This window comes from Oreochromis niloticus, linkage group LG6 (genome assembly GCF_001858045.2).
Source record: "Oreochromis niloticus isolate F11D_XX linkage group LG6, O_niloticus_UMD_NMBU, whole genome shotgun sequence".
In the NCBI taxonomy this organism is placed as follows: Eukaryota; Metazoa; Chordata; class Actinopteri; order Cichliformes; family Cichlidae; genus Oreochromis; species Oreochromis niloticus.
In genome coordinates this window covers 40,724,946-40,751,217 of record NC_031971.2, presented here as the reverse complement: position 1 = coordinate 40,751,217, position 26,272 = coordinate 40,724,946, and the positions used below count along the sequence as shown (strand labels likewise).

At 45.6% G+C, this 26,272-nt stretch overlaps 3 protein-coding genes across 17 annotated transcripts in view; 1 reads left to right on the top strand and 2 right to left on the bottom strand.

The window, feature by feature from the left end:
- The window catches only part of LOC102082624 (collagen alpha-1(XVII) chain), a 53,950-nt gene extending 48,421 nt beyond the window's left edge, over positions 1-5,529 (top strand). For 13 of the 15 annotated variants that reach the window (XM_025908404.1, XM_019360508.2, XM_019360511.2 and 10 more), the window contains 13 exons: positions 737-868; positions 950-1,045; positions 1,145-1,270; positions 1,349-1,432; positions 1,636-1,782; positions 1,872-2,012; positions 2,169-2,303; positions 2,385-2,522; positions 2,706-2,852; positions 2,939-3,073; positions 3,148-3,228; positions 3,326-3,361; positions 4,241-5,529. In XM_025908404.1, coding sequence (XP_025764189.1) covers positions 737-868; positions 950-1,045; positions 1,145-1,270; positions 1,349-1,432; positions 1,636-1,782; positions 1,872-2,012; positions 2,169-2,303; positions 2,385-2,522; positions 2,706-2,852; positions 2,939-3,073; positions 3,148-3,228; positions 3,326-3,361; positions 4,241-4,290 — 1,448 coding nt within the window. In that variant the 3' untranslated portion in view covers positions 4,291-5,529. Of the gene's footprint in view, positions 1-736; positions 869-949; positions 1,046-1,144; positions 1,271-1,348; positions 1,433-1,635; positions 1,783-1,871; positions 2,013-2,168; positions 2,304-2,384; positions 2,523-2,705; positions 2,853-2,938; positions 3,074-3,147; positions 3,229-3,300; positions 3,362-4,240 lie in introns of all 15 variants that reach the window. The other 2 variants (XM_019360513.2, XM_019360514.2) reach the window with 2 other exon arrangements.
- The window catches only part of LOC100707400 (high mobility group protein B2), a 642,043-nt gene that overhangs the window by 205,089 nt on the left and 410,682 nt on the right, over positions 1-26,272 (bottom strand). The window lies entirely within an intron of this gene.
- On the bottom strand, positions 4,533-25,945 carry slkb (STE20-like kinase b). Its single transcript, XM_025908414.1, has 19 exons — positions 25,509-25,945; positions 24,877-25,403; positions 23,180-23,344; positions 18,911-18,959; positions 18,503-18,652; positions 16,868-16,940; positions 16,510-16,704; positions 16,116-16,197; positions 15,239-15,370; positions 14,008-14,751; positions 13,799-13,929; positions 13,496-13,619; positions 12,417-12,596; positions 10,391-10,520; positions 9,367-9,491; positions 7,727-7,918; positions 7,522-7,647; positions 7,324-7,437; positions 4,533-6,417 (listed from the first exon to the last, which is right to left on the bottom strand). The coding sequence occupies exons 2-19, from the start codon at positions 25,024-25,026 to the stop codon at positions 6,271-6,273; spliced, it is 3,009 nt and encodes a 1,002-aa protein (XP_025764199.1). The 5' UTR covers positions 25,027-25,403; positions 25,509-25,945; the 3' UTR covers positions 4,533-6,270.

Here is a 26,272-nt window from a genome sequence, read left to right as displayed (position 1 = left end):
TGGTTTTTATCTGCGCCTCAGGCACTCCAGCGCCACCAATGGGCCAGAATTGGACTTGTGTTTATGCATGTAACTTTGAACTGCTTTATACAAATGACGACACTGTTGATTTTAAGCATCCAAAACCAGTGAAATTCGGGATTAAAGAAAACGCCACAGTTGGGATAAAACTGGGATGGATGATCTTCGGGCCAAGCCTCGCAGATATTAGGGTATAGATTTTTCATTTTTAAATGTCCTCATCCATCACAGCTAACATAAATCAGCCACAAAGTTGGGAAAATGGGAAGTATTTGTCAAATTCCAATTTGGTACATGGACTTGAATCACATTTTAAGATGGCACAAAACATCCTGCAACTAAAAAGGATGCGGCAATAATTAAAAATAATTCTTTTAAGACCAAGACATGAAAAGTTGTCCTATCAGCTGTCAGGTGTCATATGTCCACTTTGTTATTGTTTGAGTTTAAATATTTTCCGAGCCATGATTCCGTTTTCCAATCCACGATCTTGGACTTGTCACCCCCTCATGAGCATCACCTGAACACTGGGAGGTGCTGCGAAAAGCAAAAAGTGCTTTCAGCCTCGCTTTGGACATGGCGCCCTGCTGAACTGCATGGCCGCTTGTAGCTTTCATTGTACTTTGTCGCTGCTTGCAACTATATTTGAAGCTGGTATTTTAACTTGGTATCTACATATGGATAAAAATGATGAATAAATCTGCTTTGACATCAGGTGGTGGCATCAGAGAGTACTTTGTTGGACCTCCTGGGCCTCCTGGGCCTCCGGGGGCACCAGGCACACCTGGACATGCAGTGGACGGGCTGGTTGATGATGTCGCCAGCAGAGTCATCGCCTACATCCACAGTATGGTCAATCACATGATAACGCTCCACAGGATGGTACACAAGACGTGGGAGTGAAGGTCTGGAACTGTTGCTCTTTCAGGGTCAGGCAGAGGTTATGATGGGACCCCAGGCCCTCCTGGTCCTCCGGGTCCACCTGGCTCCGTCTCTCTCAATGACATTATCAGCCTATTACAGAGTAAGTCTCTGATACACAGGTAACATCTGCTACAATGGAAGAAATACAAAATTGTTTCATGATAATCTAAAAGTGATGAATCCTCTCATTTGTTTCCAGGAGAGGACGTGAGGCGATACATTGCTGGTCCTCCGGGTCCACCGGGACCTCCAGGAGCTCCAGGCTATGGCAGCTACAGCTTTAACACGCAGGAGGTGGCTGAACGTGTCCTTAGTTTGATGACTGGTAGGTGTGATAGTCTTACAGGTGTCCTACCAATAAGGTCCTCTGTTGTGTCTGACTATAATCCTGGTCTCTCTGCAGAGAGGGAGGCGCTTGGTGTCCCTGGACCTCCTGGACCTCCTGGACCACCTGGAGCTCCTGGTTTTCCTGGAAACTTTTTACCAGGTAAGAAGCAGAATCACTAATTTCTCCAGTTAGACCAAATGGTTGACCTTGAGGCCAAACCATTTTGGTCTGGGTGAAACAAACAGGTCTTGTTCAATGTTGCCCCACAGCCAGAGCCCAGCTGAGTGGGTCGACTTTAAGACACCTCAAGTTCACCGTGATTTAATACCATTATTAATCCATTAAATATATTATCCAACTAGATGGGTATCAAACTTTAGTTGGCCCTCAGGGGCCTCCTGGTCCCCCGGGTATCCCTGGCCCACAAGGTCCACCTGGCCCAGAAGGACCACCTGGACCACCTGGATTTTTTAACTACATCAGCTCAGACATTCGTGACTACCTGCAAAGTGAGTTTGACCAAAATCTTTCGCTCCACCTTCTCAAAGAGAGAAACTGTGTCTCACTGTTGGTCTTCTTCTCCACTGTCCTCCTACAGATGTTGCTTTCAAAGGTCCTCCAGGCCCACCCAGACCCCCTGGACCTGAGGGACCCCCTGGACCAATCAGTGGGTTGGTTACTTTTGCTGACCATCTCAACAGAGACGCACTCAAAGCTGAACTACAAGAATATATCAAGAGTGAGTTTAGAGCAATGCTTCACCCATTTCAAATCCAGATAATCTTTGGTTCTGGACCTGTTTTGGGAAATAGATGGTGACAGGTGTTACAGAGAATTGTGGGTAGAGAAGAGGCTACAGTTTAATGAACTCAGACTGTGCTGTGTTTTCCTCCAGGTGATGATGCGAGTGCCGCCATGTTTGGAATTCCTGGTCCACCAGGTCCTCCTGGACCCCCAGGACACAAGGGAGAGCCAGGTTTGCCCGATGACTACTCCAGTATGGCTCTCAAAGTAACTGATTACATCAAATGTAGGTGGCAGTCACACTTCATAAAAAATATGACTGACTTCAGACTGAATCTGTTTAAACACATTTTCTTAAATCATGCAGCCCACGGTCTGCTCCATGATGCCATGAGCAACTCTGAGCGCGTGGTTCAAGGACCTCCAGGACCTCCAGGAATGCCTGGAGAGGCCCGATTGGTTAGTTCCCAACAAAATGTCATGGATGTGGTGGAATACTTAAAATGTAAGTCAACCTGACCTTTGGTTTCCTTTATAACTGACACTGAAGTGCACGGTTATGTATATAAAATGGTAAATGGACTGTATCCAGAGGTGCTGCCCCCTGCTGGACGTTTTTTTTAAATAGACAATGCTAAACACTCTTTATTCGTGACATTTGTATCACCCTGTTTCCTTTGATCTGCAGCTCATGGTGTGATGTGGGACATTATGAGGGAGTACAGACATGTCTTCCAAGGCCCTCCAGGGCCCCCAGGACCCCCAGGTCATCCAGGATACAGCCACTGGCTTGATTCCCATGGTAACACCACAGATCTGGTGGAATATATCAAATGTGAGTGACTGTACTATCAGGCCAAAGTAAAGCACGTCTGAAAGGACTGCTGGTTCACACTTCTCTCCTTCTCGGTTTCTTTGCAGCTCGTGGTCTCCTCCGAGACACTGAACGTGTCATCCAGGGACCCCCGGGGCCACCGGGACCTCCGGGTCCACCAGGATACAGCAGACTTTTTGGTTCTGACACCAACGTTTCTGATTTAGTGGAATACATAAAAAGTAAAGAACATATAGCAGCAGCATGGTACAGCAGAATGTGGATGTGTTTTAACCACCGAGTGTGTTCTCCACAGCTCATGGAGCCATCGTGGGACCACCTGGGAGACCAGGCCAGAAGGGGGAGAGGGGATTTCCAGGACTGAAAGGAGACAGAGGTGCAGTAAAAGGAAATCATGGACTTCATTGTTAGTGTCAGAACATTTAACGCATCGGCTTGTAATCTTAAGATGTGTTTTGTGTGTGTGGACACAAGTGAGCGAGGCCTTCCTGGACCTGAAGTGTACAGAGGTTAGTGTTGAACTCCGTATCGCTCGTGGGAAACAGAGTTTAAAAGAACAGGTAAAAGTTTTCCTCTGGCCTGTTGTGCTGTTCATCCATCCAGACTCTTCTGATGTCGTTAACACTTCTGTAGTTAATTGGCCAAAACTGGCAAAGTGCTCACTTCTCTTAAACTCAACTAAACGGCACATCAAAGTGAGCAAACAGGACGTAGGCACCATGGTAACGCAGTAAAGCCCCGATATGAAGCCTCGAGCTGACGGCTGTAAGTGAGGGATGAGTCTGAGAAAGGGCGGGACTCGACACGCCCTCGGGGCAACAAACTGTCAAACTGGTAACAATATTCACTGAAAACAGTCTTTACTGCGAACCCTTACATCTGCAGCGATAAGCTGTTTATAAATGTTCAGCATAGCTTTCATCACCCACTGGGTTTGTACTCTAAAAAATAACCATAAACATGCTTTTTAATGCTGCTTATTTGGCATTTCAGTGTCAGCTGAACTTTTCTTCTCTGGAGGCTGATTGTTTGCAGCTAGACGAGTCGGCCCCTGCTGGCCGTTTGAGAGAATGCAGGCTCAACACATTTCATTTGGGCTCCAACTTTATGTCAGCAGACTTTCCTGACTCAACCTCGAAGGCATTTGTGTCTCCTGCTGGAATAAAGCCAGCGACCTTTTGTTAGACAAGCAGATGTCTAAACCTCTACCCAAATTCCTTTTTCAGACCCTGAGCCATTTTTGTTTTTCTTTCCACAGGCTGTGAAAAACGCAGCAGAATTTTGGCTGAAATGTTTTTGTGAGGATGATCGGGAACGATTTTCTTTCAGTTTACAGTTAAAAAAACTTCCAGCTGCAAATTTTAACTGAAGGTTTTCTGCCGTTTCAGGAGAATTCACAGTGACGAGTAAAAGGAGGAAGAGGAATGCTGGTGTTTGACGCCCGAGCTGCTGAAAGTAGTTTCCTGCGTTTCGCTGTTTTAACTGTAAATGTGTGTTTTGAACCTGAAACACATGAAATCAGGGACGTCGTACTGAATTAGCTCGTGTGTGACGGTGTTCAGGGGTAACAGCAGACTTTACCATTTCATTTTTTACTCATCAGACCAACAAGTATTTTATGTTTTTTGGAGTTTGTGTTTTAATTCTTGGTATCAGTATAAAGAATGAAACAGCACAACGTTAGAGAGAAAAAAGTTTATTTACATGAAAATGAAAATCAGCATTACAGGCCTTCTAAAAACTATACATGTTATAAAATGTGATATGTTTTTTGTTTGTTTTATAGTCAACATTCAGAAGTTAAGAACCAGAATTTTGTAACTGTTTGTGGTGGACGATCAGCTTTCATACATAAATAACTGCTGAGGACGTTTTGTAAAAGGTGCACAGCACTCCGTCACTGAGTTTTGTTTTTTGTACATATGATATGAAACACTTTGACTAACTCATAACAGCCAATCAAAGAAGATGAGATGATCAAATGAACCAATCAGAGGAGGAGATGGCCTAAACCAGTCAGGTCCAATTTTTCTTAACATTACATCAGATTTAATAATAATAATAAAAAAAACTGCAAAGAGCTCATGTGTGTTTTTTAATAAAGAGCCGTCCCACCTGCTCAATAACTGTTAATAAGCTTCAGAATTCCTTCAAAGGCAGTCGCGACAGGTATGCAGAGTCTCCACGTCTGTAGGATTAAGGCTAGTAGCTAAAACAGTGTTACAGTCTGAATCCAAACCTGCTGAGCTGCATGTGGCAGCAAAAATACAGACGAGGCAAATATGAGGTGTGATGGAGTCATGTGACTTAGTTTGACTGATCTCTCAGTTAAGATCATCTCCTCGTGCACCTCGGGACTATTTTCTACAGCAGTGGAAGTCCCTTTATATCACTGTGCCTGTGTGGAGCGCCTCCATCAACAAGCCTGCCGAGTACGACAGGTGGTGAAGGCATCCTTCATTAAATCAATAGTGGAGGAGAGATGAACACTGAATATGGAAAAAAATAATTTGAGAAACAGGCGAGAACGTGAAAGTCAAATCTGTGCAGAAGTGTTTGTGGGGAAAGTGGTTCGAACGGGACTTCCATCGAACGTTTTAAAACAAGTGCAGAAATAATCCAGAGGAGCACGAGGACACGACCCTGAAGGGAAGCTCGCTGTAACCCTAAAATCAGATCGCTGTGTCACATCATCGTCCGGTTATTCGTAGCCTACTTAGAAACTGCAGTTTGTATTCCTTCTTCATCCCTGAATATCATTCCTACAGACAACAACAAGGAGAATAACCCGGCTGACGGGTGCGTAAATGCTTTCCTCCTGTCACCACAGTGACTCCCTAACAGTCTCCACCCTCCTCACAGGGTTTGTTCTTAAACAACTAACAGTCTTGAGCTCAAGACTGAAGGCATCCTGAAGAAAAACCTGCAGTAAAAGTTCCTAAACGCTGCATTAAAGTCATGCATCAGATCACGAGCTAAAGTTCTAGCACACACAGATATGTACGAGTTCATCAAACGTCATCAGTCCTTCGACAGGAGGCTCCTCTTTTATCTGCAATACATTCTCCATCATCACTTAGAAATGATACTTACTGATCAGATTTAGTGGTAAAACTATTTTTCATCATTTCCTTTGTGCAAAAATCTAAACGGGAAAAACGTCGAGCAGCAAATAAAATTGGAAATGAATTGAATTTAAATGCCGACACTCTGCAGGCACTGCGCTGTTTAGAAAAATACTTGCGGCAGGTTGGACTGAGCACTTCACACGAACTCTCCTTCAAATGGATCCTGATAGAAAACAACAGAGGAAAAGTCTCTGCAGCTGTCAGAGGTCAAAGGCAGCACGGCTCAGTCTTCACCGTCTCCATCGATGCATCCGTTCGTTTGTCCGTGTGTGTGTAAACATCGGTGTCCTCTAGAAGCCGGTGGACTGGACGCTGGGGATTGGATAGAACTTGGAGATGCGGGTCTGGGTGGAGGGATTAAGGCACTCCGACTCGCCGCTCATCTTGAAGAACACTTCCTGCTCCTGCAGCTTCCTGGCGAACTCCTCCTCCAGCGCCTGCAGAGCACACACACATGAAAATGCTTCAGTTTCCTTCGTGTAATGAACCTCAGGTAAACTGAGGGGTCACCTGACTGAGGTGCTACGACTCACAGAATCAGTCCACGCCTTTAAATCGCTTCCTAAAACACATTTTTAGACGTTACATGTTGGGCTGGGCGATATATCGAATATACTCGATATATCGCAAGTTTTTCCACGTACGATGGTTAAAATGACATCATTGTAACCATCGAGTATAGGTTGCCATGGAAATATTAAGCTGTTTCCACGTAATTCACAGAGATTTGTTTCTCCCACACGCTGTGAATGCATCATTAATCCCCCCTCCCAACTGGAAAATGTTGTACCCGGCGCACTGAGCTGAGCATGCGTGTTTATATCCTACCACACAGGGACAAACATGGCCACATCGGGAGTTTCAGACTCGCTGTCGTTTGGATTTCAGATGTCGAACAAAATGCGGTAAACATGCCGTAAAACTATTGCCCCAAAAGGCAGCAGTGCCACGAAATTATTCCACCAGCTGAAAAGTCATGCACTGCAACGTGAGGAGTGTTTTAAACTCAGCATGTGAACGTCACACACAAAGAAACCTTTCAATAAAACAGCCGTGATATGAGCTGCAGCAGCTCTCAGCGAGTAGCTGCTCGGTAACTCTGATTCCACGTTATTGTATATTTGTGGTCTTCTTTTGTGGCTGGTTAGGGTGGGTCACAGAGGCCTGCAGCGAGCCCCAGTACTGGGAGCACTGGGGCTCAAGAAATATTGCCATATATATCATGTATCAGGATGTAGTCAAAAAAAATAAAATACTACGATATTAGATTCTCCTCATAGCGCCCAGCTCTAGTTACACATGATGTCATCACTCTCTGACTCATTCTGTTTCAGGGGCGTTACCTTCTTCCTGGGTCGCAGTTTCTCCCTCCACTCCTTCAGCTCCTGGCTGTGCTCCTCGTCCAGCTCCTTCAGCTTCTGGGTCTCGTGTTCGATCAGCAGGTGGCACTTCTCGTTCTGAAGCACACACACACACACAGTTACGTTATTTTAGTGCAGTCTTTTTTCAAACGGGACTTTGGCGTGTTTAACGGAGCCGACCTGCAGCTGCTGGAGCTCGCGGATGTTGGCGTCACACTGGAGCTGCAGGTCTCTCATCTGGTTTTCGTGCTTCTGCTGTTGGTGCAGCCGCTCGTTCTTCTGCCTCTTCTCTTCCTGAGCTGCGAACTGGAGACGCAATTATTGACTAAAGGCTGGAATTCTTTGAGGGAACGTTTCACTCTCCGAGCTGAAGGCGGCGTCTCACCTGTTTGACCTTCTCCCTCTCCTGCTCGGGGCTGATGGCGGCTCCGGTGATGCGAAGGCTCTTCTTGAACATGGCCATGCGGGTTTTGGCTTCGCTGCGCTGGATCTTGGGCAGTCGGGCTTTCTCCTGCGTCTGCTTGTTCTTCATCTCCTCGATCAGACGCTGGTTGTAGCGCTGCATCTGCTCCATCTCCTGTACCCGGGACACCGGCCAGAGTTAATGTGGTCGACGTGAAACACATTCAGGTTTTCATTCAGATAGAATCAAAAGTAGCAACAAGAAAGACGACAAAGAGTTTTGAGCATCTTTCAGTAAAGTTGGCTGAAAAAATACTGACAAGTTTGACAGGAAGCACAGAGAGAAGAGAGGAACAGGCAGGATGAAGTCATGAAGGGTTCAGCAGGACATCAGCAGTTGGCTCAAGAACAATCACTACACTCATTCCAACGACTCAGCTTCTAACAGGATGTTCAGAGGATTTGATGTGTTGAAATGGCCAGAGTTTAGAAATGCTGACTGGATTTAGTGGGAAGAGCCACTCGGGGTCTGTGAAGTTTTGTTGTGACCTTCAGCAGAATTTCAGACGCTGAACATTTAGTCTCTCAGGAAGCGCAGTGTTGCCTTTCCCCACAATCTTAAACTGACTCGCTGTTGAGCTCGGGCCGACTTAAAGAGAATCAACAGGATCTGAAGTAGAAGTAAAACTTGGGGTTCGACAACATGCTGAAGGACCGGCTATGGTTACAGTTGCACAGTGGTTAGCACGAGGGTTCAATCCCACCATCGGACTGTGGTCTTTCTGTGTGGAGTTAGTGGGGTTAGGTTAAATGGTAAATGGGCTGCATTTGTATAGCGCTTTACTCAGTCCCTAAGGACCCCAAAGCGCTTTACACATCCAGTCATTCACACACTGGTGATGGCAACATTGTAGCCACAGCTGCCCTGGGGCGCACTGACAGAGGTGAGGCTGCCGGACACTGGCGCCACCGGGCCCTCTGACCACCACCAGTAGGCAAACACGGGGTTAGTATCTTGCCCAAGGATATTTGGCATGCAGCCAGAAGGCAGCCTGGGATCGAACCACCGACCTTCTGATTAGTGGCTGACCTGCTCTGCCACCTGAGCTACAGCCAACTGGTTAACTGGTGACTCTAAATTGCCAAATGTTTGTCTGTGTCTGTGTTAGCCCTGCGACAGACTGGTGACCCCGCCTCTCGCACTAAGAGAGCTGGGATAGGCTGCAGCCCCCCTGTGACCCTGACGAGGATAAGAGGATGGATGGATGACTTTGGTTAGTAAATCTGTCGTGTGGGTTTGAGGTGCGACTGCAAACATCCAGTGAAGGCAGAGGTTACCCTCACAAGACCAGCCTGACTAGCCCCAGGACACATCTGTCCACCTCTTTATTCCTTTTTTCTAATAACGGTGTTAAATCATCAGTTTTTCTTACACACACAGCTGAGACAAACAGAGTCAAACACTTTAGTTTCTCGACTTAAATGAAAAAACATCAAATAACTAAAAAGTGCCTAAATCAGGAGGACATCACAGATTTTCATCCTTTTAAGGTGAACGATGTTCCTCTGTGCACGTCTGAGGTCACCTAACAAACTGAACCAGCAGCACCGTCCACGCCGTACCTTCTCGTGTCTCTTCAGCAGCTGATGCCTCTGCATGAAGTACTGGTCTTTGAGCTGCTGTTTGAGCAGCTGGTGTTTCTCCTGCAGATGGCGCTCTTCCAGCTCCCACATGGCGGCCTCCCGTGCTGTACGCAGACACAGAACAAAAGACAAAGCTGAAGCTGAGCACAGAGGAAGCATTCACAGGCTGACAGGAGAACGTCTTCTTCACTACATGAGCTCGAGACCTGCAGCGGCAGATCTCTCCTATTTAGAGAAAAAGGCTCCTAACCTCGGCGTCAACTTTGCTAATGACGGTTCACATTTGACCTCTCTCTGCTGCCAGCCGGAGCTCTTTCTGAGCTCCTGAAGCACAGCTGCAGCCTCCCGTGACCTGCATTTCTGAGAAGTGTTATTTGTGCAGCTCCTGGAATATTAATCATGGGATTAAGTCCCAGTCTGTGCCAACGGGCAGCCGTCCACCTCGCTCCGACTGGAAGGGGTCACGGTCAGAAACCTCAGTTTTTACGTTCTGAGGTGAAAACACCTGCTAACATCAGTCTGAGTGCGGTTTACAGTGTCGGCACAGCAGGGACCATCTCAGGGGAGGAATGCTGTTTGTTCAGAGAAAAATCACCGCTATAATAATAACATTCATCTTTGTTGAGTAGGGTTTATTTATTTTTATAAACAGTCATAAAAACTAGAAAACAGTTTTTTGCAGCTTATTGTTGCAGTGAGACCTTCAAGGCTCAGTCATACGAGTGATTTCTGCAGTTATCACAGAAATCCAAACCATCCAATGAACAGACTCAAACCCAGAGGAAATCTGCTTATTTAAGTTTAATCACTACCTTTAGTTATGCTTCTCATCATAAAACAGGAAGTATTTGTTGCGGGTGGAGGGAACTGAACACTGTGCAGGTGACTCAGACAAGCAGACCGCACTGAGAAAGACTACAACTGAAAAAACTGGATTTTATTTTTAGTTTTGTAAGTCCATCCTTAGATGCTGATCTTCTCGACTCAGATGGCGAACGTTTACCTCGGAGGAGCTGCTGCTTGTGGTTGAGGCAGTCTCTCTCGATGGTGGCGAGCTCGTGTTTGTGCTGCTGGATGATCTTCTTCAGGGCGCTGTCCAGATCCTGCTGCTGCTTCTGCAGAAACTCCTGTTCCTGGATGAGCCAGATTAGAAATGATGTCAGCAAATCACAGATCATGTGATTATCATCCAAACGCTGTGGACGACTTAAATAACGTCCAAGAGCAGAGAGTGTGTGTGTGTGTGTGTGTGTGTGTCTGTGTGTGTGTCTGTGTGTGTGTGTGTGTGTGTGTGTGTCACAGGCGTTCAGCCAAGTCAGGCTAAGTGTGGTTTGAACTGATGAACCAGACAGTTGCAGCTGTCCTTAAAGAACATTTCACCTGCCTGTCACATTAATCTGATCTACTTGGCCCGGTGAACAGAGAGGAGATGATCTCTGACTCCAGGACGGCGACACACAGCTGGCCAAACGTTTGAAAATGAGCTGCTCTTAACAAACACAGAGCAGACATATTTATGTCTTTATCAATACATCATTTTGAGCAATGACACCCGAGTTATTTTATTTCATTTACAGTGTTTGTTGCAGTTTGCTCGCTCTAAACGAATAAAACAAACTAAAAATAATGATGTGAAATTATAATTCTAATCAAGATGAAAGGAGGACTTGTTGGTGCCGTTTCCTGTGTGTAATATTTTTACATGCACATCACATAATCAGTTCCAGCTGTTTTTTCCCTGAAGTCTAGTTCTTCATGTTTCCAGTTAGAGTTAGTTTATCTGCTGTTATAGAACTTCGAGTAGCTCGTCTTCGTCCTACACCCTCTTCCTCCTGTAACCTCCTGCTCTGAAAAGCAAAGAGCTGTGACGTCTCTGATTGACGGCTGGTCCTGATGACTGTCTGCTTCTCTAACTGGAGTCACTAAACTGGACCTTTCCACCATGCTGGTGCCTCCTGGAGCATTTTTAACTGAATTACAATTTTTTTAGATGATTACATTTTCAATACTTTATTACTGTGTTACTTATCACTAATCATCAAGTGTCTGTGACTGCAGGCCTGTTAAGCTCAGGTTAGCTAAAAACATGGCTAGCTTCTTACATTGCATCAGTTGTCTGTATGTTGTCTACAGGCTAACTAAGAGTACGTGACTTGGTGCACCATCCTGTGATGGAAGTGTTAGCACACTAAAGTCCAGTCCAGCTGCAGCTGAACTTTGGACTTTGAGTCATAGGCGTCGTTTCATCACGTTCAGATGATTAGATTCATTTTGGATGATTTAAAACTTTATTTAAATACAGGAATTTACAAAAAGTATCTTTGTCTGATTTGCTTTTCCACACACAGTTTCAGTCGAGTTTTAGTTAAATATTATAAGATGAAAGTCCAGAAATGATCTGAGGAGGCCTCAGTGACACAGAGCAGGGTTCACTTACATCCTGCACGAGGACAACTGAAAGGACTGAATCACACCGTGGGCCGCTCCCTGTGGATCGCAGCACATTACACTCTGAACCCGTGTCGGGTACAGCAAGCTCAGGTTTGCAAAGAGGAAAGTCATAAAAACTGCATCAAATATCAGCTTTCTGTGACTTTTTTTACTTTGAAGAACAAGTTCAAGTTCAGAACAGGTTTGAAGATTTCAAACTCCACAGCAAACGGAGCCCTCAGACGGGTTTGGATAATATCGTCTTTAATGTGTTTCATGCTTTGGAGAAATTCCCGCTTCCTGTTTGTGCTGCACCAGCACAGCTGTGGGGAGCACATGGAAATAAAATTAGACAAAAGCTGCGGGTAGATTAGGACTCGATGAGAAAGTAAATGAGACTGAGTTAACCCTCACCAAGATAAACACAGGTTACGCAAGCTGTTATAAGACAGATGAGAGAAGTGGGTGTGGGTGTGTGCGGGTGGGGGATGGGGTGGGTTGCAAATGTCAAAACATGCTACTATAAATAGAAAGCTATCCCGTCCTTCTGAGGGCTACGTGTGGGGGTGGGAGGTGAAAGGCACGGAGATGCGTCTAACCTCTTTCTTGCGGTTCTTCAGCACGTTCTGGTACTTGGCGAGTTCTTTCTCCTGCTCGCCTTTGATGCGTTTGGCCTCGTCTCTGAGCCGGCTGGTGTGCTCCTGCTCCAGCCTCTCAATCGTCTGCTTCTGCTGCCGCTCCAGGTTCTCCACCTCCTGGTCGTACTGTCGCTTCTTACTCTGGAGGACAGACGGGAACGAGTCACCTCAGATGGAGAATCCAAACGTGATCATATAGTACTTAGTAAACCTTTCTCAATCTCTGGCAATATTATCTCCATCAGTTTAAAAAAAACAAAAAACTATCACGTGCAACACTTCCAACAGTGAACTGAGCTTTTCCTGCAGCACCTTGTTATTTATTGAAATAAATGTGCTCTTCACAGGAAGGGAAACAAGCTTTGCAGGTTCTGTGTTATGCCCCCATAAACAGGCCGGTTGGCCTTCACAGAGGAACATCACACAGGTCCAATACAGGCCAACTAATGTGTGACAAATCGTGACTCATTTGAATATTTTCCATGCTGACTATAAAAAAAAAAGAAGCTAAATTTGACTTCACCACAGAATGAGCTGGATTTTAAACATACAGAAGAAACAGTGATGAGATGCAAAAAGATCAAGATTCCTCTGCAGAGCGTGAGGAGTATCTGTCCTCACACAGGTACCTGCTGCTCACACAGCACATATTTCACCCATTTACTCAAAACTTTGGACCTTAAAACATTACTCATCACTGAGCTGTTCAGTTCAGAAAGCGAGCGTATGCAGGTTATCAGGCAAACAACGTTCAAGCATGACTGCAGGTGTGAGGCTGTAAAATGATGTGACCGTTCAAACAGTAAAGACCCTACAATAATACACACAGAGAAAAACCCAACAATCATATGACCCCCTATGAGCAAGCACTTTGGCGACAGCAGGAAGGAAAAACTCCCTTTTAACAGGAAGAAACCTCGGGCAGAACCAGGCTCAGGGAGGGGCGGGGCCATCTGCTGCGACCCGTTGGGGTGAGGGGATGAAGACATGCTGTGGAAGAGAGACAGAGATGAATAACAATCGGCCTACGAGAGACTGACCGTGGTCTCCTGCTCGAAGCGTCGGTAGATCTGCTCCTTCTGCTGCTGCAGCTTGTTGCTGAGCTGCTGCTGGGCCCTCTGCTCCTCCTTCTGCAGGAGACGCAGCTCCCTCAGCTCCTGTCGCCTGAGGAGGAGGGGAGCTGTTAATCACGTGTCATTTTGTGTGTCATTTTTACATAAAGCAAGTCTGCGTGGTAGCTTAATGTGACACAGTCGGGTTGTGCTCTTAGCTTCCTGTATGACTCATTTTCATAATATTTGCATTAAAGTGGCGTCTGCCGTTTATGCAAAAGCAGGAACTACCTGAGGAATCTCATCTCCTCGTTCTTGGTGTCATTGTCTGTGATGATCTTTGATGTCGTGACGCTAACTTCCACTCCATCCACAATGAACTTGCGAGTCTTCTTCAGCGTCTTCTTCTGCCGCTTGGTGTCCTGAAAGACCCCAGAGGAGAGTTTATAGATGCCTCTGTGACATTTTTTCTTTTCGAGTGTGTGGACTGTGTGCGTTACCTGTATGGAAACAGATCCAGCCTCTTTTGCTTTGGACAGGAAGCTTGAGATGGACAGATTCAGGTCTACGCTGCTGTTATCTGCAGCTGAGCCATTTCCAGAATCCGAATCTCTCTCCTTGTCGTCCTTCGCTCTGTCTGGCACCGTCTTCTCATCCTTCTCTGTGGGCTTCTCTCCATCCTCCTCCTTCAGGACAGCGTTATCTTGATCTGGTAGTGTCAGAGTCACTTTTAGATGCTTGTACCGATCTTCCTCCTCCTCTTCCTCCTCTGCTGGAGTGTTTGTTTCCTCTGTGATGGGCGTCTTTTCCTCCTGAGAAGCCTCAGTGACCTCTGAGCGCTCCTCATCCTCGGCTGTGTCCACCTCCTTTTCGTCCTCCACAGCTAGTTCCAGCTGCTGTAGTTCCTTAGCAGGTGCCTCCGGCTCAGACTCTGGCTCTGATGGGGCGACATCAGCCAGAGGAACTTCTGGAACTTCTTCCTCTACCGGCTTCTTTTCTGCCTCTTCATCCTTAACTGGAGTGTTTAATGCCTCCTCTGCAGGCTCTCCTGCAGCAGGAGCAGGAGGTTCCTCTACGGAGCTGGTGCTCACCACGTGGTTGGCCACAGGGAGTTCAGCAGGTATGGGCAAAGGAAGAATTGGCTCCGCCTTCTCAGGGACTGATTCCAAGCTGGAGGGAGAGAGGGGGATCTTCTCATCCTCAGAACTGCCGACGCTGACATCAGAAGGAGCGCGTTTATGACCCTAAAGAAGAAGAAGAAGAGGAGGAAATGAAGACAAATTACTGTGACCGTCCTCCATATAAACTGAGGAGCAGGATCTAAAAGCCCGGCTGCATTAGACAAAGTTTCTATTACAGGGTGAGGAAACTTGGTCTGCAGATTCTCCTCCACAGTCGGTGTGATTGTGCAGAGAGACTAACACTAAAAACAAGGATGCTCACTGTGTTTCACTGCAACAGCAGGACATTAAAACTTGCATGCACCTCTTATCCTTTAAATGCATTTCCAAGTAAGGCACTTTCCTGCAAGCCGTAGATAATGACTGGTTTATAACTGAAATAAGATGCAGTTGCAGATTTAAGTTAAGAAATGAAACAGCTGGAAGCTCTTTTCTGGTAATAAACGTCACGTGGAAGATTTTATTCTTCACACCTACAAACACAGATTCACAGTACTGCAGTGCATGTTTACACTCCAAATAGGTTCACATTGGTTCCATATCCACTCACCAGACGTGCTTCTGTCTCTTCCTCCTCCTCTTCCTCTTTGTGCTCTTCTATCTCCTCGGTGACCTCGGCCTTCGCCTCAGCGATCAGCTCCCTCAGTGGCCTACTGTCCGTCACACTAGACACGAACGAATGCTGCTCGTAAGAGAAAGAAAAACAACACAACAGGAAATAAAGACTTTATTTAAAAAAGAAGCACCCAGTGGGGGGAACATGCTGTGGTAAACTCTCCATTTAAACTGCCGACCGAGATATAAACTCTTCACAGCACATCAAAACAACCTGAAATAACCATTTCAGGTTTTACTCTTCATCCTTCTTCTTTCTTGCGGTCCGAGCACAAAAACCAACAAACAGATCAGCAGTTTGTTCACAGAGAAACGCTACAGCTCACCTTCTTCGGCTTAGAAACGTGCTGCACATATTCGATCGCTGGCCTGAGAATATGCAGCTTCTTTGATATCAAAACCTTCATCGGCGGCAGACCGCTATTTTGTATTTTTAAGCCCATCGAGCTCTTCGTCCGCACAGAAGAATCCGTTAGCCTCGACGTGCTCCGGTGTACCTGTGTGTACCGACGTGTCCTCTCTGTGAGTAAGTGGCTCAGACGTGGCCGAGCACCTTAAACCCTTTGGAAAAAGAAAAGCCTGCTCTGCTGACGTCAGCTCAAGCACACGGGGATGAGCCTCGCTGGGACAGACGGTTCAGTCCCGACGCCGAGCAGGTAAACAGATGTCGGCCAGCTTACGCTCTAACGGCAGGTGGGCCGTGGGGAGGGGTTGGGGAGGGCTGCAGCATGTAAGCGTCCAGGTGTGGGGCTTAAGGAAAAGAGAACGAGTGCTCGGGGGTTTAGCTGGAGAGATGTTTGAAACAAAGTTACCTGCAGAAGCTGCATCGCACTCCATCTGTTGTCGATGTTCTTGTCCAGGCAGCGCTTCAGGAAATCACTAAAATCTGGAGACCTAAAGGTGGAAGTCAGACGATGATGCAGACTCCAAGTTACAAAGTCCAGATTTACAGCAGAAGTTCACGTTTACAGCCTGATGCAAAAATAATTTTGGTTTCTATGGATAACTTCCCATAAAAATGGTATAGTGGGGAATTCATTTATTTGTGTGTGTGTGTGTGTGTGTGTGTGTGTGTGTATAGTTACGGTTTTGTAGTTTTGTGGTAGCAGTAAAAAAATCTGACTACATATATAAAGAAGTATAAAATACATGTTTTATAATTCTTTTTAAATGTATAAAAGTTAAATGACTGAAGCAAAGTTTTACCAGCGTGACGGCTGCATCAGCGTCGGAGGATCGGACTTGGCTATTTTCAGCAGAACTCTCATAGGGTTCATCTCATGGTTTGGTGGCTCAACCTGTGCCATCTCAATCAGGGTGACCCCGAGGGACCAGATGTCAGCTTTGTAGTCGTACGGACGGTCCTTGGATGTCTCGCACATCACCACCTCTGGAGCCATCCTGGAGGAAGACACAAGAAGAAGAAGAAATCTGAACTTCCCTCTTTTTTAGCGTGGATGTGAGTGTGTTTTTCCAAGTTTTTTAATAACCTCTTGGAGGCCAGAGTGATTTTTTTTTTTTTTTTTTTTAAAGTGAAAGCGTTTTTGTTTTACATTCGACTCACCAGTACGGCGTTCCAATGAAAGAGTCTCTTCTCTGGAGTGTTTTGGTGTTCTTGGCAGACACACCGAAGTCCGCTGGAAGTCATGCAAAACCAGAAATTAGCCAGAGGAACGTCACCATCTGTCATCACTGAGTTTCCAAATGTGGCCACAAAAGCCAAATGTTCAAAATGGAAAACTGGTCCTGAGAGGTTCAATCCCAGATTTCTGGGCATGATCTGAACACAGCATAAAACATCATTCTGCAGCTACACGTGCATGAAGGCATCATTCTTTGTATCATGAGTGAGTCACGCTCATCTGCGTCCCAGCAGGCAGATGCACAGGCACCTCTGTGTGTGTTATGTCACTGGACAAAATGCTTGCTGTGTGTCATTTCCCCAGTGACTCATCCCCCTTTAAGTAAGCGTCAGTGCTGCATCTGCTGAGGATGTCGGCCCAGACGCTGAGCAGCTCCACCGAACAGCCTCTGCTGTTACAAAGGCTCTAATCACTGAATCATAGAGCTGCAGTTTAAATCACACTTCATTTCAATGTTGTTGTTTTTTTTATAACAATTTTAACCCCCAGGATTTTGGTCCCCATAAGTATAGTGAACTTCCAATTTTATGTCCCCACAAAGATATGAATACACACACAGCACTGACGCGCACACGCACACACACACACCTTTCCTGCCTGTGAAACTGTTATATAACATGTTGAAGAGTCTGAGCTTGGACAGGAGTGTGAAAGAACTGAACCAGGGACAGTCTTTATCGTAGACTAACAACTTTTGCACACACTCTTCTGTTAGTGTGTATGTGGTGTGCTCTGAGTGGTGTGTATGGGTGTTTACTAGCTGCAGCCAAACTACAAACTAAACTGGCTGACAGTTAAAATGAGAAGTCAATGAGGCTTAAAACAGTCCCTGACAAGTTAATATAACAATCAAAGAGGTTTGAGGAAAATTACCACAGCATGGTGAGTAACCATCAGCCTGTCATCGCATTGATCATATTACTGATGCCAGCGCAACAGTGATGGGAACAACCCAAATACACCTTCCTAACGTGGGAGTCGACCAACAGCATTACTCCCTCCATCATCATCACCGATAATACAAGAAGATACTAAAAGCCAGAAGATATTCAAGGAAACATCTGGATAGAGCTGTGCCTCTCTCTGAATCACAAAGATAAAACCACATTAGTAATGAAGATCAAAGCACCAGCAGGATGGAAGGAGTGACCATCTCCTCTCCCTCCAGAGACACAAGCTCATCACGTCATTACTGGCAGACAAAAACATCTGGTCAAATTTCCAGCAAATATTTCAGTTTCTGCAAAGACTGTCAGAACAAGCTGCACAGAGTCATGAGAGAAGTCATGTGAACATCCAAGATTCTTGTATTAGAAAGATTAAAAGAAGAATGTTTGTGAGGGAAAAATCTAGATGATGCCATACAAAACAGCAGTTTTCATCTATATCAGACTGAACTCTTATGATTTCTCATGAGAAACGTTTACAGGGACTAATTCTTTTTTAGTTCTTAGGTTTCTCCCTCTCCACTTTAAACATCAGTGAACTGAGGGTCTGAGTCAGAGCTTCAATCCTGGACTGTTGTTGTTAACAGCTGGGTGTCACTTGGCCCTTACCCAGCTTGACGTCACCGTCCAGCGTGAGGAGGATGTTGCCGGCTTTCAGGTCTCTGTGGATGATTTTGTTTTCGTGGAGGTAGACGAGCGCCTGCAGAGTCTGCCTACACACCACCCTGATCTGAGGCTCTGTCAGGGGTCTCTCCAGCTCTGTGGGGAAAGGGTGAGGGGGGTCACACGAAAGCACACTTACAATTCCTGACATACTAATGCAACCTAATCATAGGTGGTAATGAGGGCTAAAGCTGCATTTAGTGTCTTGGAGAAGAACGCTATAACATGTGGGTGGCCTGCTGAGAAATGTCTCAAGTTTAAAACTGGCTCTTTTCCCTTAGCTGGTTAGTGCTGCCATGAGAGCAGCTTTCTTTAATGTTATAACCTGTGTGCAACGTGGGAATGCCGACTCACCGAGCATAACAGCATCCACGGCCCCTCCTGCACAGAACTCGATGAGTATCTGCCAACACGAGGAAAGAAGTGTGAACACAAGCATTTGTTTATGTAAAGCACACAGTGTACCATTATGTGCAGAGAGGGCAGTGCTGCAGAACATCTCCAACAGAGTGCAGGTCATTGACGAGGCGGCAGGCTCCGGTTGAACCTGGTCACCTCTGAAATCTGCTGTGAGGCTCTGGAAGCTTCTCATCGGGGGTCCACATAATAAACATTGAGCCGATGACCCAGGGCCAGCAAAAAGTATGGTGGGCAGTTTGATTGGATTTCCACAACTCACAGCTGCGTTCACCTGTGAAGCTAGCTGAGGTGGACCTGTAGTCAGGATGAAGGTCTCGGTCACAGTAATGAAGACTGTCTGGAACAATGTGAGTGGGTGGAGAAGGTCTGCTGGCTGTTGCAAAGAGGCTGCTATACCATAAACCTCCCTGTGACTGCACTGGTTACCAGCAGGTTGCTGCAGGTGTCTGGAGTTTGCATGGAAGACACAGATACTCGCAAACTAATGATAAGCTGCAATGAAACTTGAAAAAGTGTGAGCAGAGAGTGTTCACTCTAAAGTAAAAGGTGAACATCCCCAGAAGCAGTCTCCATTTTTGCTTTATGTCACACTTTTCACAGTTACGTCCTCCGCTGTGAGGAGTTTGAAGTGAAGAGGCAACAACCACCTCTGTGTGATCAACTTCATGCCAACAGCTCCAGCAGTGCTGAAACAGGTCCAGCATGGTTCTGGTTCAGACTTCCACGCCCTCGCCTCTCTTCCAGGTTAAACAGGGCGGTGTCCATCCTAGTTTACGGTCACATTTAATCATCTCTGAGCTTCACACAGGATGAAGATGAGATTTCCTTCTGCGTCTTCACTGATTCACTTTGATGTGCAGATAGTTTATTGGTTAAGGTTGATTGTACATTAACAGTTATAACATTATTAAATCCCAGGACACTGCTCGTTTTGTAAAATATGAATACGTCATGGCAATTTTAATCTTACATATAAAACTGAAAGTTAAAAAAAATAAAAGCTTACATTTACTGTAAATGACTTTGAGCACCACCTTCATGACCCAACAGACACTGGCTCAGAGAAATATTACTGGAACATCCACTGTACACATTAAAAACACTCAGAGCTCCACCTCCTCCTCCTCATCCTCATCATCATCATGTACCCTGATGAAACCACTGTGAGAATGAACGTCGCCTCCTCCTGCATGAATGAAACACTCTGAGCTCTTAAAGGCATTTAGGAGCTTTGAGTATGGCTGCTGATGTAAGAGGATTGGCCCAGTTGGGGCCACATTGTGGAAAGGGCTCACACAGCTGCTACCTAGCCTGCTTGATAGCTATCTTTCCAGACCTTATTCTGCTAACCGGATTATCTCTGGGCACAGAGGCTCAGGTAGCAATGAGGATGATGATGTGCAGGAGGTAAGACAAAGCATCTGGAGCGTCTTTTGTGAGCTTAGCTCAGCCATGTGGCGTGACGTTCACTCACACACCTGCAGAGATTTGGGGAACATTTGGCTGAACGTCACACCCACAGAAGAGGAAGTAAAGCTGCACTTCTGCAATTTTGGAAACCATTGAGAAACGACTTGTGGTTGATCCGTTGGTTATGGCCCAAACTTTTCACACAGGGTCAGCCCGAGGTTAAAAATGGAAAATCTTTCAGGAAGTACAGAGAAAGGGGAAAAAAAGAAGACGGGTTGTAACGTAAAGTTTGAACAGCCTTCCAAGACAGCTGAGCTTTTCAAGACTGCTCCACTTCCTAAAACAAAGCCCTTACAGGACACACAATGCCTCCAGTATCAGAGCGGTCTTGTGCGCTCACACACACGGTTCTCGTGTTTCTCTGTAGGCGTGTTGTTGTTTTAGTGGCTCCGCTATCGCACAATGGTCCCCACAGTCGCGGCGGCGCGCGGAGAGGAATCGTGGGCCAGGGCTGCGGCTTCCTCCCCTATTTGTTTATTTGACACATACATGAATGCACCCGCATACTTTCTAATCCATTCATGTGGCACAGAGAGGGAGGATGTGATCTCACCTGCAAGTTCAAGGCCGGGAAGCGGCACCGAAATCAAAGCAGAGCCTCGGAAATGTTCAGTTTAGACAGCACAGTGAAAGAGAAACAAAGGTCAGCAGGTGGCACCGATTCACGAGGCAGTTATCGAGAACGTCACCTGCCAGCTCCTCCTGGGTTAATGTGGGACGAAGCCTTTCATCTCCACCTCCTCTTTGCATGAATGTGGCACCTGTTCAGCACCTGACAGACATCAGCCTCCATCAGGCGGCAGTTTTTATTCACAGGACAAAAGGAAGAAAAGGGCAGAACGCTCACATGTACAAGTGAGCGCGAGCGCTTATGAAGGCCCAACCTTCCTTTGAAATGTTAGTGCAGACTCACATTTCCTGATTTAAATCAGACATGTTTGAGCTGTTTCAGTATGAATTTATACATTTCAGGGTTGGAGCAAGTGGCAGGCTACCTTTTCCCATCCGTAGCAACTGTTTGATTTGTGCAAAAAACAAAAACCCTGAATTCATAATTTTCCTGTGACATCACATCCTCACAGGAACATTGACTTTCAAAACAACCACAATCGTTCAATCAAACGCAGCCACTCCGTTTGTTAGAGTATGGCCATATAAGCTCCACAGCAGCTCAGGGGACGTGTCTGAACATTTTATTTGGATTTGAAAGGCTCCCAAATGACTGAAGTGACCCTGCAGCCACAATAGCTGCAGCATGGCCGAACAAATTATCTGAATACTGAGGAAAGGTGCTTCAATGCTTCCTTTATTACCTCTTGTAGTACATATACCACTCTACCATCTGTTAATGGAAACACACAATCATAATAACTGACAAGTGACTGAGTTCATCATCAACAAGCTGCAGTGTATCAGTGGTTGTTGTGAAGTTGTTGCCTTATGTGCTATAAATAAAGAGCGCTGTTTAGTGTAACCCCATTTGCATTGGTTACTGCGTTCGTGCACACACGCACACACACGCAGCTTAATTTAAACTTCGATGCTGACTTTGTGCAGTTCCTATGATGCAGTCTAGGTAAGAGCTTCCAGCGTTTATACTTGCGGTGCGCCTGCTTTGCTCTGCAATTTGAAAGCCACTGGAATGCTGGTTTAGTTAGCAGTGGGGGTTTCTCTTCGTCCTTTTCCTGAATGCTCTCTGCTCGTCTGAGGCTGTCTGATAACTTGGCTGTTCATTTGTCTTTAGTGTATCTTTGTAGCCATTGCCATTGCTGTTCCCTTATTAATGCTGAAGATTTCTTGTTCAGTCTTTGTCTGATGGATGTCTCTGCCAGAGAGTCTAACAAGCTTGGAAAGAAAGCGGCATCGACTTCTTTCAAGACATGTAAAGAAGTCCAGTTTACTACCCTGACCTGGATGACAGACCTGTTAGAGAAGCACACCCATCACCTACAGCTGATTATCAACGTTTCCCTGACTTTAATCACTTCAGATAGCCGACAGTGAGTCTAGGCTTACTTCAATGTAAAGGATTTGAGCATCAATCCAGCCGTCACCAATGATGTAGGAAATCTTTAAATAACTAGACACAATATTGGCTCTGATAATCAGATGATTCCCAGTGTCCGATGTTAGCTGACATACTGAATATTAATGTACAATTTTCCCCTCCAATACTCTGCATCGGTCATGTGACTGAAAGCTATGAGTGCCCCTCACAAGCAGCACATTTATCCAGGAACATGGCCTCAGTCCTCAGGCTACAATCACATGTGCTGTCAGCACGTCTGAAGAGCTCATCAGTGTTTACAGCGATGCATAAATCAGCTTCTATGATGTGAAAATACCTAAATGGGGTTTTTTCACTTTAATTATAAATGTCATCAAAACACACACGTCTGTGTTACATAAATAGCTGGGGAGAAAACAAAGGCATTAAATATGAGCTCATATCATAAGCGGATGGATTATAAACCAGTATGATGATTAACAGCACTGAAGGCTCTTAGTTTCGGCAGCTCGTGTGAACTTTGGCCACGCATTTTGATAAGAATACTACAGCAGCGAATGCTGGAAGAGGCTTGCACCGACAGCACGCAGCAGACACGGGTGTAAGTCCTGAATGCTACACTGACATCTAGCCTGCTCTAATTTGTGATTCTGCAAGCTTTGTATTGGATCCATAATCCCCCTCATTAGTCACACGGTGATCACACAGCACATCCTTCTACTCACCCACAGTTTGCTCTCGTAATAGAAAGCATCGAGCAGTTTGACAATGTTTTGGTGGTCGCAGGAGGCGAGGATGTCAATCTCCACCATGTAGTCCTCCAGCTCCTCCTCAGTCTTTGTGTCAATAACTTTGGCTGCAGCGAGGATGCCCGTCTGCTTGTTCTGAGCCTGTAAAATATTTTTAGGAATTATGAGAACAAGTAACTCTCCACTCCTCTAGACACTTGTCTTAAACACTCAGGAGACCAGAGGTGGTTTATATTAGATCTGAAGTGCTGTTGACCCCAGACCTCGGAGAAATACCTCAAACTGAGATCAATGGCTCAACAACCAACAAACAAACACTGAGCTGTGCTGCAGGTCTGAATGTGTCAGCAGAACATGTGACACGTCTCGCCAAAGTGGAAATTCCTCCTGTTTGTTTTGGGCTTCTCTGCAGACAGGAAGCTCTCGATGAAGTCGCTGTTGCGATATGGGATTCAGCCACTTCCTGGGGACCTGAGTGCCAAACACTGATGCACCCCCTACAACATACTAATCCATTCTTCAGAATGGAGAACTGGTATTGCTCTATGAATCACAGTGTGGGTACTGCCCTGGTGATGTGATGCATAACGGCGATGGCCCAAAGCCCAGACATATAAACATAAAACTGCAGTTTACTATTTGTGGATCTCCTGCAGCTCGACTCTGGAGTGCAGCACAAACATGCAACAGTTCTTTGGTTTGTCTTACAACAGAAAATAAACATAACTAATCTGATTATTTAGGACTTTAGTGCATCAAAAAAGGCACAGCTTTACTCATATCTCAGGACCCTACAGTATTAGAGAACACGGTGATGGTGGAGAGGAAGAATTCCCTTCTGACAGAAAAAGACCTCCAACAGAACCTGGATTATGGAGGGGTGGCGACTGTATACCCTTTAAAGATGTATAATATTAAATTTGCAATACATATGAGAACAGGATGATGAAAAAAAGGTGGGAAATTACTTGGCATGGTCAAATTTCCATTATCCCTGCAAACTCCTGTAAAACGAAGTTTGGAAATTTACAGTTAAAAATATCACAACACATAGAAACAAACAGCTGAGGACAAAATAAGTGCTGAAAGGCTTGCATGAATGGTCTGTGTTGTTTGCATGAGGCTTGCCGGTGAAATGCTGGGAAACTAGCAACCCTAGGGCTGAATGTGGAAGAAGATTAGGCTTAACATAAGTATGATACACTGGCCTGAAGTCTTGGGTAAATCCAACTATTTAAAAGTCTCCAAATATAGCATCTGGCAACAAAAGGGGGCACACAGAACATGCAGACTTCCTGGCGTTGGACTCCTGTGTGATAATATTTACTGTCTCTCATGGTAATGAGGCTCCAGCTAGGATCAAATCAAACCACGGACCTAAACACCCAAACAACCGAAACCAACCTGTCAGCACAAGACCATCAAAGGTGTGTGAATGAAGCTCGGCTGGATCACAGCACTCTACCTGACACCATCTCTGGCTGTTACAGAGCAGGTGTAGGGGCAGGTGTAGGGGGTGGTGGCCCTGCTTGCTGGTTGGGTGCCCCCAGAAACCGGAGTTCATGCGAGTGGGAAAAAACACAAGACACTCCAAAGGAAACACTATCATTAAAACCGAGCAAGAGACGTGAGGCACAGAGCAACGAATGGATGGTGGAGCACAAAATGCCTACCTTGAAGACTTTTCCAAAGGCTCCATCTCCAAGCTCACCGATGATCTCCCAGATCTCCTCCGGGTTTTCATCCCTGCGGACGTGCTCGTACTGTTTCTTCTTCTTCTCCGCTCCCAATTTGAATATTTTACGGAAATTAAAAAACGACATCGTGGTTTATTCAGCTGGAAAGTTCCTGAAGGAATTCAACTTTAACAGAAGTAATGGTTCAGCGTCGGTCTTTGGCTGATCATGTGTGTGTCATTAGTTATAACGACTATGAAGGCTTTTCTCACAGTCGGGTTCAGACCTAGCTTAGCCTTTGACACTGTTCTGGACGGTCCACTGAAACGCGCTTTCTCACATCACGGGTCATTGTTAACGCCTACAAAAACACCAACGAATCACCTAGACGTCTTCTAGTATTTAAAGTTCGTCCAAAAGAAGATTTTATGTTGCTGTAAAGTAGTAAAAGTGTTATTGGAGGCTCGTCGTTGTTCCAACTCCTGGCGACCCACTGGCCCGACAGCCCTGCGGAGCTCTTTCTTCTGCCAAAAGACAAAAAAACACGGGAAAAGAGTCCTTTAAAATAACCGAGTCGCTTTCCACGGAGTAATTCATTAGTTTCCTTCAGGGTATAAAAAAACACGTACAGTTGGTCCGTGTATTATCATTCGCTAAAACGGTTAAAAACAGTCATCTTTCCCTGGTGTGGGACGGGTTTAGTATTCTAGCGGATTTAGTGTCGGTGCGCGTCCACGGGTGCGCGTGCCTGCGGTCTTTTCTTTCCCAGCTCCTCTTGCCTGACGGTTGGCGCGCGGATTCCGGTCTCCTGCTGCCCCCGTCTGTCCCGGAGACCGATCACAGCTGACGGTTAAACGGTTCCCGTGCCGCATTCCCACCATGAAAACAACCGACACACCCAGCTTTACTCAGTCGTTGTGGTGTTATTGCGTTCAACGGTCTCTGTCATTTCTATAAACAGAACAGTCGGGGTTCTTTGTGTTCGTGGAACTACATTTCCCATCGGCCACTGCAAACGTAGACGCGCCGAATTGGCGAGACAAAATATGCCTTGAAATATTTAGTTTTACTCACAGAAATGCTGCTAACGTACCTTTTTAAATACTTTGTACATACACGAAATCTATCTAGCACTTTTAGTTAGCATTTAAGAAAAGTTAAAAAGTTGATTAAAGGTCACGTGACCGAAAAACCGCTCTTTCCAGGTTTCTAGTCGCGAAATAATCCAAAATGAATAACACTATACGGATTGGATGAATTTCGTAGGGTTAGCACTTTTTCTCTGTCAGCGTTCTTTTATATGAGGAGTTTGGAGATTTTATTTAGTTTTTAGATTGTTTTTATATCTTCTCGTACAGTTTTAAAAAGAAATAAAAAGAATATTTATATTAGG